The 13816-nt window shown below is 47.8% G+C and overlaps 1 protein-coding gene across 3 annotated transcripts in view; it reads right to left on the bottom strand.

Moving 5' to 3' along the window:
• qkia (QKI, KH domain containing, RNA binding a) overlaps positions 1–5324 on the bottom strand; it is a 64704-nt gene extending 59380 nt beyond the window's left edge. For all 3 annotated transcript variants that reach the window (XM_056425823.1, XM_056425822.1, XM_056425824.1), the window contains exon 1: positions 4895–5324. In XM_056425823.1, the coding sequence (XP_056281798.1) occupies positions 4895–5039 (145 nt within the window). In that variant the 5' untranslated portion in view covers positions 5040–5324. The remainder of the gene's footprint in view (positions 1–4894) is intronic.
• Between the last annotated feature and the right edge of the window lie 8492 nt (positions 5325–13816).

Here is a 13816-nt window from a genome sequence, read left to right as displayed (position 1 = left end):
AGAAGGCTCACGGAGACTCTGCGGCGGGGGCTTCTGAGCAGGAGGGCCGCTCGGCAAAGGGCACGTCAGAAGGACGACAGGAAAGGCAACGCGGGGTCCTGCCGCAACCCCGACACGGCACCCTGTCAGACGTAGAGCGCCGCCTAATTTATTACCGGAGAGGAGAGACGGAGAAAGAAGAATCACAAGCGAGAGCCAGACACAGAACGACAGCACAAAGGCTCCAATTCTGCTTTCTCACTGGTGGCGACAGCTCAGTAAAGCAGCTCACAGAATGGCTCGCGGTTAATTAAATTCCAGCTTTTAAGTGGTGCTTTGCAGGAGAATGTGGGGAGAAGGGGGTTGGGGTTGCAACACGTTTCAGCATGCGACAACAGCGCTGGCCCAACACCCTCATGTCTCTCTTCCTGGCCTCTCACAGCTCTAAGCTGTTGCTTGTTTTGCAAGCTGAAGTCATTCTTGTTAGCTGATCAATGTATTGCACGTCAGAGGTCAGTCGAGGTCTAGCCTCGAGCCGAGAAACGCCACGGGTTAACTCACAGCGGACGAGAACAGTGCCACGACGGCGAGATGCAGAACGGAAGAAACCAGATTGACTGAAATGTGGGACATCAGGTGGAAAACCAATCAAACTTCATGCATTCTCTCATTTATCAAAATATGTTCTCTAAATAGCTGTTCCCAGGGGACCGGTTCCCAACACAGGCACCGGAGTGGACAGCAGACACTTTGTCCTCCAAACGCTGACAACTCTGCCGGGAAGGTCCTGTTAATCAAGGCGCACGCAAAACACGCAGATACAAAACTGTATATGCAAAAGGGGGGGCGGTGCAGCCACGACGCACCATGCGGCTGAGCGACACGGCGCGCCACGACAAAACGACCCATTAAAACAATCGTACGGCTAGGGAGAGGTTAGAATAAATACTTTCTCCATAGAAACACTTCCAAATAACTAAACGTCACTTTCTCCTAACTTACACCAGCACGTCACGACCAGGCTGCCTCTCTGGATGTTATATGGGCCGTCTCCTCCTGCCAAGAGAAAATATAGCAATTTGAAGCAGCTTGTTGGCTGGCAGATCGTAAAGAGAAGTAAAAAAATAAATAAAAAAACTCCATAGCAGGTGTCACCTCGGGGAGATGAACAACTGCAACGCACGGGGGTTTCAAAAGGGCCCCGTCAATCAGCCAGAGTGACCTTGAGGGACGCGACACATATCGGGAACTTAACAAGGGCGTCCATGCACTCGGCGTGGAGGCAGTCGTCTCACACGAGGGTGGTGTCAGCTTTCTTCTGCCAGGGAAACAGCTGTGTAGACACGCACATAACGAAGGGGGCGAGGGAGACGTGTGCAGCTGTCGAAAGGGTATACGCTCGTGAGAGACGGACGATTTGGGAAAGCGCTCGAGGCGTCGCGAGATCCGTTTGTGCTTATTAGGCCCGATAATGTCTGACAAAAGAACGGCTTTAAAGATGTTCAATCACATTTGAGGCCGTGAAACTAACTGGAAAGAGAAGGGATGTCATTGTAATTTCATAAACACAGTAAAACTTTCGTCCCAGAGGAGACGCCTTGTTGACAGGAGAGGAGGGCCTTCAGTGGGATTTATTTGGGATTCTCTCCTCATTTGACGGCTCGACTCGGACTGGATGTGTTTCTCCCTCTGCTTGAGAATAAATAGCGTTTTCATGTTTGTCACCTTGAAATTAAACAGAACGCACCGAAAAGTATTGTGTAACACCCAGGAGGAGAAAACCACACACACACACACCAGATAATGACTTTCCAGATCAAACGTAATTCACAACACAAGTTAAAGAAACCCGCCTGGATTGGATCCTGTCTGACTGGAGGTTGCAGTCGAGTGTGATGTTCATCACAATAACAAATCACAAAGGACTATAATCAGAAAACATGCTTCACTGATAATCAGAAAAATGTGTGTCACACAAATATGAAGCTCAACTACCAACAATAAAAATAAAATTTAAATCCAATAACTTTCCTGAGCTTCTTTTAGTCGCTTTCTACTAAAAAACAGTTTCAGTTTCTTCTGTTATTTTAGAGTAAGACAAATTGCACAGACTGGGTTGTGTTGTTCGTTTTCCCCTTGGTGGGGTCCGTTCTTACCAGTCCGGAACAGGGAGAAGTAGAACCTTAATATTGCATCAGAGTTTGAGCTCTGTGAAGCAAAGCAAACCGCCCCGAACAGGACCCAGACAGGCACCGGGGCGGCCTTCGTCACACACACGCACGTTTTGGCGGCAGCATAAAGTTTAGGCTGGTGCTGTGGAAACGCTTGTAACCCTCAGACGTGTGTGGTTTTGGAGTGAGAGTGGCGTTAGGAAGTTGTGAGTGTCCCATTCATGATTTCATCGGCACAAGAAGGGGGACCAGTCCAGCAGTACAGATTGATTTCTAAACCACGAAAAAACTGCTTCTTCAAAGTTACCTCGTGTCATATTGCGCAATACAACAAATAAAAAAATTAAAAAGTCATTTTTTTTAAGAATGTCAAGTGAATCAGTTCTGCGATTTCATTTTTTGCCATAAAAGTTTCCGGTGAATTTATTTTTTGCACACGAAGCAAATTATAAATCTGTAAATGTAAAGTGAGTTTGGCCTAGAAGCAGTTTTTACATTCTACCTCCATGTTAAATGCCTTTGAAGCGCTCCCTTTATGAGACGTTCAGCACACATCTCAACAGAGTCAAATGTATTTCGTTACTCACGTTTTAGTCTGACGGTTGGCACACGGCTTTGGGAGTTTATGAGCCGAGAACAGACAAAAGGAAAAAAGGGGACTTTTGACCTGGTACAAAATACCTCCGCTTATTTAGAAACGGTCTACGCCTTCTGAACAGCAGAATATTTAGGAAGTCGCAGAGAAACAATCTTTTAACAAGTAAGTTTAGTGATTTAATTTAACAGTCCGTTGAAAAAAACACAACCCTAAGTCTAAGCTTACTGCCACACTATTAGCCGATCTGGTTTGGAAACAGAATATTATGTTAATTAGCTCCACACATAAAAGCCAGGAAGTGTAAATGTATCACACACACATTTTATTGACGTTTTTAAATCACTGCTGACCACAGAATTAGAAAACGTGATTTCTAGCGTTCCGCTCAGTGTGCCTTCGGCTGAGTAAACAGCCTCTGATCCCTTTTCTTAACTGTTCGGAGATGTTTAGGGTCTGTGACTGTGGGGGCTGGGGAACGCCAAAGGGGATCCAGGCGGAAAAAGAAAAGAAGTCTACTCCCTGATTCCCCAAAATCAAAACTCCAACACACCCACCCACCCAAAAAAGCAATTGTCTCTTTGGGACTCAAAAACCAGTATTCAAACGTGATCAAATGCTGTAATTTTAATGACTCGTTTTTAAAAACACAATTATTTATTGCTTATCTGCCTGGAGGCGTCAGCTTGAAACGGGAGTAACCCTCTTTTTCAGTTGAATTGTGACTTTATTCTCTAAGCAACAATAATACGTAGGTTTAAAAACTTGATTTAAGTAGAAATATATGTTATTGAATGTTAAAACGTGTATTTTTGCTGGAGTAGTGAATTGGTGCGGATACAGCCAACTTCACGTCTTTAAGTCTTTTGTTTATCACCCCCATCAAGGAAGCAAGAACATCTTTGCCAACCGGTTTAACAACTACACAGAGCAGGCATGCAACCGAAACTGGCAGGTTAACTGCTTTTGATGTGGAGACTGCACTGGTGTATCCAGGTGTATCTCTGCACGTGTTTTATCTTTATGAGTGTCATGGTGTCCACTCCGCACGGGGACAGGCTGCCAGGGGGCTGTGGCGCTCTCTAGTGTCTCTAGTGTCCCCAGCTCAGCGACATAAAGCAGAGGTCCAACATTTCGCTAACACCAGATTATGTTCTTGATACTATCCACAGAAACGAAGAATAAGCCTCGTTTAAAAGGCCCCAAAAAACGCGTAGAAAACACACGAAGAAAGAAAAAAATCCTGTCAGGACGGCGTCGCCGACCAAAAAGGAGACGGAATTTTTGGTGGAGGAACACACGACGACTGCTGCAGAATACAGAATAACAGAATAGTGGAACAAACCGGTGGTCTTTCAATAAGAAACCCCAAAAGTTAGACGGTTGAAATGCTCCGCGTCGGCCTGGCCATTGTTTGGGCAACAAGCAGACACACATTCCTCCGCGCTGTGAAGCTCGGCCGCTGGGCAACGACCAGGAGAGAAGCCCCTCCAAAAGAAAGAAAGAAAGCTCGGAAACTCAACGTTTGTTGACGCTTCTTCTCTTTATATCTCGTCACGCAGTTATCGACTCGTCCCGACTGTGTTTGGAGACGTACGCGAAGTTAAGGAGACCGTGTCTGGTTCCCGGAGAGTTCAACGGAATGCAGACGCCCGTGCTCGCTAGCTTAAAATGTGGCTAACGCGTCGAGCTACATCGCAGTTGGAACATGTGGACTCAGGCCCCCCCGTGTAAATTACACGAGACGCGGGTTCAATGAACCTAACGGACGGGTTAAAAAAATCTCCCCGTGGTCTGTTTGCGTTCACACGTTGGCGGCCACAAGGCCGGCTCTTATTTCTATTTTTTGTATAACTGCGTGAGAGAAAGTTTTTTTGGTTCGTCGAAGCAAAAAGTCGAGTGGGGGAAACTAAACTCCTCGGAAGCCCCGCGGTAGCAACACAAGTCTCACGTCCACCTCTCGAGGTGGTCTGCGGACACTCGGGGGGACGGCTGGGTTCACCGGTTAGGACTCTGGGAAGTTAGAATAGTTATTGAGTAATATCATTGTTAAATAATTATAACTGCGAGAGCGTGTCTCCCGCTGAGAGCAAGGGCACCGGACCGGGCCGTGGTCACGCGTCCTCCCCTCCAAAAGACCAACACTTACCTTCGTCAAGAAGCCTCTCCAGGTGTGTGAAGATGCCGCAGAGATTTGGCAAGCTGGTCATGAGCTTCTTCTCGTTTAATAATTGCATCAAATAGTCGGGACTCGGCCTCGGTCGCTCCTTCACGTCGACCTCTCCGACCATCATCTTTGCGGCGAGAGCGGAGAACAAACCGCCGTGGAACACAGAATCCTCTTTTGGGGGGAAATGAGAAACAAGACGAAAAAAGAAAAAGAAAAAACTTGCGGCTCCAATCCCTCGCTTCCCTCCTTGAGACGAGCAGACTGTGAACGAACCCCCCTTAGAATGCAGGTTCGGTTTGTTCTAGTTGTTCGAGTGGAGCGGGGGGCTAAAAAATAAACCGTTATCTTCCTCCCAGAGACTCGCGCGCCGTACTCTCCGTCTACGCCGTGTGCGCTCGGGGACGTTCGATTCCACCACTGTGTGCGCGAGCGACTGGTCCGCCGGAAAGGTTCCATCCTCCTCGACGGCGATTGGCCAGCGGGGCCTTCGGTGGACTAATGGGAGAACCAATGAGCGCTCAGATCGGAGCCAAGGGGCGGTCGGTTGGAATGATGAACAGCGCTGCGGGCCAATGGAGCGCGCTGCGCAGGAATGCACACGACTCCCCTGAAGTGTTGTGAACACAGAACAGCACTTCCTTTTCTCTCATTGTCCTCACGTATATCAACATTTAATCCGTTTAAAATGTCTCCATCATAACCCTTTTTGTGAATGAATCGCACCACACTGTCTTCAGTGGTCTCATAACTCAAACAAACAAAGGCAGCGCCCATGACCGTACTGAGAGTGAACATTGGATACCAAAGTAAATGCTTTACAGATACAGAGTTAAGACTGCAGTTTGTCTCATATGTATTTCTTTTTAATTATTGACAACACTCCGAGGCCTCGTGCCTTTTATTTTGCCGGTTCAACTGGTTTTTATGTTGCTTCCCTTTCCGTCCTCATCTATGTTACACAACATCTTCAGCGCGGCTCTTCTTGCTGCGCATTCAGTGTGAAAACAACATTCCAGTGAGTGAAGAATGGGAGGCACAGCGGCCCAATTTGTCACATTGATTTACCAAAGTCTAGTGTAATTCTATGGTTTAGCAATGGCGTGCATGGGTCCACTAATCTGGTATGGACTAGTGATCCTGTTTGAATAGTCACTCGTGTGTGTGTGTGTGTGTGTGTGTGTGTGTGTGTGTTTGTGACAGAGGTACTTGCCAAGAGAAACCAAATCAGACTTTGGAATGTATGTGTATGCTCCAAATTTTGGGTGGAAAAGAAAAGAAGTAAAAATCCCGTGCAATCCGTATTTTACCAGATACCTTTTGGTACTCAAGACTTGTACATCGTGTTATCTGTCTTGGGACCGATTGATCAACGTTCCAGTAATCAATAAGGCCTTTTTATTGTCCTGTCCTTGGGAGGACATCTCTACATATCCTCTGAAGATTAACATCCCTGATCAATGGTGCACACACACACACACACACACACACAAGTTGCCTTCTCTCACAACCTGCTTAGTGTGAAAATAAACCACAACTGGCCTGTTTTTATTTTAACAGCTGTTGGCTGAGAGGGGCTCGGCTAAATCTGAGCCCTGACCTTGGCGACCATTCAATTTGTCCACTTACTGCTCACCCACTCATGTCTTTGTAAACGTAGTCCCCATGCTGGGTGCATTAATGCTCAAACAGCTGCACTATGACCTTCTGGCTGCAGTATGTCGCCACTGTGTTAGCATGGAGAAGAGTAAATTAAATCCAAGATCTCAGTATTAGTGCAGTACGTCCAATAAATTGAGAAATGTCTTGGGACTAGTTTAATGAGCCTGAAATTATGTCTCTGTATCGTTAACATAAGGGACATACGCAAACACCAGCTTACAACATATACACAGATTGTACATTTGCTTAAACCAAAAAATCAGATCCCCAAAAAATATTTCCAATCAGTCTTCTGTCACAGATAATAGCATTTGGCAGAGCAGCAGGCGACAGGAGCCGCCACATCAAAGCAGGATGACAACCTGTATCCTGCGTCTCGGCCCTCCAGCCAGCGTACACGTATAAATAATACACATGCTGTTGCTCTAATTATGGTCCAACTCCAGTTGAGTCTCAGACAATCACCTGGGGACCTTTGTCTTGAACTGCCCACAGTGAAACATGATCAACATGAACATTATTTGATTGGATTTAACACCTTAAGTGCACCACTACCATATCTACCATGTCTTCTGGGGAGTCTGGTATTTACTGTTGTCACAATCTCAACCGGGGACCCTCGTAAAACAAAATTTTTTGCATATTGGCTTGTCAGTTGCACCTATACTCGTTAAACAGGACATGTAATATTAGTCCCGTCATCCAAATGGTCGCTATAATCAGCGCGTCATCTTAAAGCGAGCATGAAAAAACATCCCTTGAAGTCAAATACTGATCCGGGATGTTGGTGGATAAGCGGGTGCAGATAGGCAGAGGGAATGAGAAACCCCATCTTTCATGTGACTTTGAGATAGTTGAATTGTTCGTGGTGTTGGCTTTATGTTTCTATATCTCCCCCCCAACCCCCCCCTCATTCTTTGAATATAATCGCTGGAAAAAGTCACAGACTTCTTGCATCAAAAAGAATCTGCCATTTATTCCGAGCTTTGAAAATGGGTTTAGTTCTTATCTCAACGGTGTGCATGGTCATTTGCACCTCGCCTTGCATTCATTCTTCTGAGTTGGGTCGCATGCTAAGTGTGTTGCATGCTCGTCTTCTGACAGCCCGAGAGTAAACAGTGACGATATTAATCCCCCCTGCCCTTGTGTTTTCATCATTTTTAATAACACGGTTTCTATTGAACAATTAATCCAATTAACGAGGATCCAGATAATTAACGAACATGAGTTTAGCCCCCTTTGAAAAGAGGCTGTTCGCTCACTCACAATGAGCTTGGAGAGCGCCCTGGGTTTTCAACTCAAAGTGAGCTGAACGAGACAATGGGCCCTCGGCGGGGCCCTGTGGCCGGTTGCGGCCCGTCTCGGGGGCCACCGCCGCAGGATCGCCGGTGGGAGCCGGTGACTGTCGAGGCCAGGCTGTCTGCGATAACGGCTGCAGCTCTAGAGGAGGCGAACAGAGGCCCACGGGCTCTGATAACACGCAGACGTACAGAACAAGAACTTATTTCCCTCTTTCTTTTGGCTTACTAGTTGGGGGGGGGGGGGGGGGGGGCTGGCAGAATCTGGGTCATTTACATTTGGAGGAAAGTGTGAGCACAGCGCAACATAAATAAATGTCCTTCTAACAACCACAGCATATACAGAGCATATCCGGAGAAATACATAATGTACCTATAATTCATTTTAACTCGTATCATAAGCATGACGTGACAAATGCCCCGCTCGTGCTGGTGTTCATGCGCTGTTGCGCTCAGACCCATTTGTGTGCATTTGTTATTGCCAGTGACTGAACATTATTTATTTGTGTTGAAATTCCCCGAAGCAAGAATTGTAGACAATAAGGATGAAGAGGAAGTTTTACTTTGGTGCTGTTGGAGATCTCATCTGTGAAAAGTCAGGACATTTTAAGGCGTCTGTAGCTCTCATCTTACAGTATGTCAATATAACGGCAATATATAATGACCACACGTTAGAGTTTTTGCCTTTAAACTGCATCTATGTTTATTGTGACGACTTTGAAATCGTACAATTCAACAATCGATCAAAATCCCAGCAGCAGCACAGGAAACGAGAAGCATTTATGTTATCAAATCGCTGTTTGATGCTCGTTCAGTCGTCTGACATCACATAACAGAAAGGCATGTACACAATAACTTAATTGTGACTGGTCGTACTGAAACACAACGGTTATCACGGAGAGGAGGGAGAGATAGAAGTGAGAAAAAAGAACGAAAAGAGAAGAAATCGAGCCGTTTTCCCCTCGTTCAGGATGTTGTAGTGAAGGTGGAGAAGAATACCTGAGCGTCGTTCAGATTTAGATGTGGTTAGAACTGGTTCTACAGGACCTGAAGCATGCGGCTGAGATTGGGGAGCCGGGCGGCGGTCAGGGAGACAGCTTTCCATCCCCCCACCCACCTGCCGGCTGGGTTACAGGGTTGAGGAGGCCCAACAGTTACAACAACGGGCATTTCAAAGTTAGCTGTCAGAGTTTGGACCGAGTCTGAGCGACGTCACTGTGTTCCTGCAGATGTTTGTCCAAGTTGTGGTTGTAGAGTGATTTGCAGATGGGAAAGGGTGACTTGGTTGAAACTATGTGCGCACGCCATACAGGCAGCACGTTTAGCAGAAGTGAGAAGACAGGCTTGTTTTTTTCTTTTTATAACTCGCAAATTAGAGCACACATTAGAAATGTATATTATTCACACTGCAGGTAGACGTGTCACCTGAAGGAGTGCTACAATGAGGAGCGCAGGAGGAGACATCTACCACGACTCACACTGAAGCTGCGACGCTCCTTCGTTCCCTGAACCCGCTCTGCCCTCGCTGCCGCACACCTTCACCGTTCTGTTTGTTTAAAGGTCACCGTGGGGGTCGTCATTCTTGATGCTCCAGTGGTGACAATCTGGTGATAGAAATGCCTGTTGGGGGCCAGACCGGGGGGAGAGGGACATGGAGAGAGGGACATGAGAAGGAGAGGGACATGAGAAGAACATGAGAAGGAGAGGGACATGAGAAGGAGAGGGACATGGGGAGAAGGACATGAGAAGGACATGAGAAGGACATGAGAAGGAGAGGGACATGGGGAGAAGGACATGAGACGGAGAGGGACATGAGAAGGAGAGGGACAGGAGAAGAACAGGAGAAGGAGAGGGACATGAGAAGAACAAGAGAAGGAGAGGGACAGGAGGAGAACAAGAGAAGGAGAGGGACAGGAGAAGAACAAGAGAAGGAGAGGGACATGAGAAGAACAAGAGAAGGAGAGGGACAGGAGGAGAACAAGAAGGAGAGGGACAGGAGAAGAACAAGAGAAGGAGAGGGACAGGAGGAGAAGGAGAGGGACAGGAGAAGAACATGAGAAGGAGAGGGACATGAGAAGAACATGAGAAGGAGAGGGACAGGAGGAGAAGGAGAGGGACAGGAGAAGAACAAGAGAAGGAGAGGGACAGGAGGAGAAGGAGAGGGACAGGAGAAGAAGGAGAGGGGCAGGAGAAGAACATGAGAAGGAGTGGGACAGGAGGAGAAGGAGAGGGACAGGAGGAGAAGGAGAGGGACAGGAGAAGAACAAGAGAAGGAGAGGGACAGGAGGAGAAGGAGAGGGACAGGAGAAGAACAAGAGAAGGAGAGGGACAGGAGGAGAAGGAGAGGGACAGGAGAAGAACAAGGAGAGGGACAGGAGGGGGACAGGAGAAGAACAAGAGAAGGAGAGGGACAGGAGGAGAAGGAGAGGGACAGGAGAAGAAGGAGAGGGGCAGGAGAAGAACAAGAGAAGGAGAGGGACAGGAGGAGAAGGAGAGGGACAGGAGGAAAAGGAGAGGGACAGGAGGAGGACATGAGAAGGAGAGGGACAGGAGAAGAACAAGAGAAGGAGAGGGACAGGAGAAGAAGGAGAGGGGCAGGAGGAAACGGAGAGGGACAGGAGGAAAAGGAGAGGGACAGGAGGAGGACATGAGAAGAAGGAGAGGGACAGGAGGAGGACATGAGAAGGAGAGGGACAGGAGAAGAACAAGAGAAGGAGAAGGACAGGAGGAGGACATGAGAAGAAGGAGAGGGACAGGAGAAGGAGAGGGACATGGGGAGAAGGACATGAGAAGGACAAGAGAAGGAGAGGGACATGGGGAGAAGGACATGAGATGGAGAGGGACAGGAGAAGAACATGAGAAGAACAAGAGAAGGAGAGGGACAGGAGAAGGATATGATAAGAACAAGAGAAGGAGAGGGACAGGGGAGACGGACAAGAGAAGGAGAGGGACAGGGGAGAAGGACATGAGAAGAACAAGAGAAGGAGAAGGACATGAGAAGGACAGGAGAAGGAGAAGGACATGAGAAGGACAGGAGAAGGAGAGGGACAGCTGGAGCTGCTTGTGTCAGAAGGCTCTGATGGGAGAACATCACCTCCAGAGTCCCACCTGAGAGCCGCTGTTCCTCCATCAAACAGACGGAAGTGACCCGCAGATCACGCTCCACCATTTTACAGTCAGGGACACTTACACTGAGGGTACCAGCGTCACTCCTCCTCCTCCTCCTCCTCCTCCTCCTCTCTCCGTCCCTCTGCTATCAATACAGCTTAAAGACGTCCGGCCCACGCTCCATTCGTCCCCACCATTTGTATAAGAGTGGGGATCCATTCCCGCTCCTCCTGGAGATGCCGGTGTTTGTTTGTGCTTGTGCACGCCGGGGAATGAAGGAGTGTTGCTGAGCGATAAGACCTGTCGGAGAGGAAGAGGAGGAAGAGGAAAAGAGGAGGAAGGAGAGTGACAGAGAGAGCGGGAGAACGCTCATTGATCACATCTGTTCAGAGGAGGATTGATCCTGTGGTGTGGTCTAGGATCTAAACACACACACACACACACACACACATGGATCGTGACTTTATCAGCACGCAGCAAACTGCCAAACTCATGGCAATGCACTGGAAAAACCGTTACAGTCAATCAGGATTTGATATTTTAGCAGACTTTATTAACACTTAAGGGGAACTTTAAAGCGGACTTCAGAAGTAAGAAAGAAAAGAACAGGAGCTCCTCTTTCAAATGCCTTCACGTTATTCCTCCATTCTTGAATGAAGCCTGCGAAGCAGACACCTGGCATACGGAGAGGCAGAGAGATCCATCTCCATCGCGCTGTCCTTTCCAGCACATGCTCAGTAGCTCCCTGGACGAGCGTGGACCACAACAAGACAAATCATTCCCAGGGGGGCATTTATATCCTTCCCACGGCACAATCCCTCTCATGCCGGTCCTAACAATCTGCCTTTTGAGACTATAACAAGACAATAAGAAAGACAGCTCAGCAGTAGAAGGGACAGGAGGGGAATATGTAAGGAAGTGATAAAGAGGAAGACAGATGAAGACTTTCTGAATGCTTCATAAATCCTCCACTGTACGCGTGTTACATCCAAAACACGCGACACGCAACCCAACTGTGATCACATTAAGTACGGATTGATGGACGAATGACGTGATTGTTTGTTCAGGGAGTCGGATGACACCGTTAAGGGCCGCTTGTCACTTATGAGGGGACACCAGATGACCTCCGCCACCTCTTCTATATTCTCTTGTTCCTTATTCTGCAGATGACGGCTCCTGAATCTCAGGTGTGGCCCGAGCTCGACGTCTCTCTCTCTCTCTCAGGTGACACAGCACCCCTCTTCCCTCTTCCCTCCATCTCAACGCCGCCCACAGCGTCTCTCCTTCCCTCCATTTCTCTCGGCACTGGATTCATCTCGGACTTGCAATGTCTGCGTCAGGCCGAATGCATCTCCCTGACTTCCCCTTTATTCAACATGTTTATTCTCTCCAACACACACACACACACACACACTCACACACACACTCACTCCGCAGACATTTTCACGCTGCCTTTCCTCTTCCATAATTGCCTTTTTTCTTCCTTCCCCTGTCTTAGCCTTTTCGGTACTTTTCTCAATCTCTTTTCCCCCCTCCGTCAACGGAACGTTGTCGGTGTGTGTGTGTGTGTGTGTGTGTGTCGCTTTTGTTGTGCGGCTCACCGTAATGCCGAAGCCTTTGTTCGCCCGCCACCGGCGTGACGCGGTGAGACGGAGATGCACAAGGACAAACTCCGCCGTGCCAGCTTTCAGAAAGTCAATGTTCATTTGCAGATCGGCGGCTCAACCTGATGGCTGGCGTGGCTGGTGGGGAGGGGTGTGTGTGTGTGGGGGGGGGGTAGCCAGACACATGTGTGCAAACACTTGTCGGCAGAGTGAACCGCGTTGATCTGCGAGGCGGTGGATGAAGTGTGTATGAATCGTTGGTGTCTCCGTCAGGGGAACGGCACGCAGTGTGTTCCTCAGTGGGAGTCATGGCGGCAGCTGCTGGGGCTAATAATAACCCCGGAGCCGAGCGAGTGTCCACAGGCCCCACGTCGTCTAGGGTTGACCCTCGGAGTCAAGTTGCAGCGGAGAGTGAGGATTCGGCCCGGCTGCGGATTAGAGAGCGCTATTCCACGCATGTCAGGACGAGGGCAGGTGTGCAGGAACGCTGCTCGCTCGCTGGTTGACGCCGGGGTCGTCGGACCCTGAATGCACCACTTTGGAATCTGGGACTCCGTGACCGTTTGGTACATGATATGTTTTTACAAAATCCAGTTGGCAGTGAGTGTGCTATTAACACACACACACACACACACACACACACACACACACACACACACACACACACACACACACACACACACACACACACACACACACACACACACACACACACACACACACACACACACACACACACACACACACGATCAACATTTACCTTGAATACTGACCTGAGGCATGTTTAGCAAAGCCGGGAGTTATTTAAAGGAGACACATTATGTTCATTTCCAGGTTCATTTTGCTTAAATGTTTCAAATTGTCTGTCTAAATCTCCTTTTATTCACCCTTTCTGAATTGCTATGTTTTTAGCTTGTTACTAAACGGTAACAGACGTTAGGCAGCTTGGGTCCATGTTTACTTCCTGTTCGCTGATGTCATCACATGCACTGTAAGTTAAACTGTAAGAACGTTTATGTTTAAAAGTGTGAATGGTTAATATATTTTATAGTTAGTGATGTTACAACCCTAAGGAAATCCTGACAGCTCGTTTAAAGACAAGTTTTTTGAATACACAGCGTATGTATTTCTCTCTGGATTGATTCTGTCAATACATTAAAAGTTAATATATCTAACACTTAGACCTGCTTTATAATGATAATAATAATAAAAGACACACATGATCCATATGA

Source organism: Pseudoliparis swirei, chromosome 11 (genome assembly GCF_029220125.1).
Source record: "Pseudoliparis swirei isolate HS2019 ecotype Mariana Trench chromosome 11, NWPU_hadal_v1, whole genome shotgun sequence".
NCBI lineage: Eukaryota > Metazoa > Chordata > Actinopteri > Perciformes > Liparidae > Pseudoliparis > Pseudoliparis swirei.
Note: the sequence above shows the minus strand (reverse complement) of the source record. Positions and strands in the feature narration are given on the sequence as shown.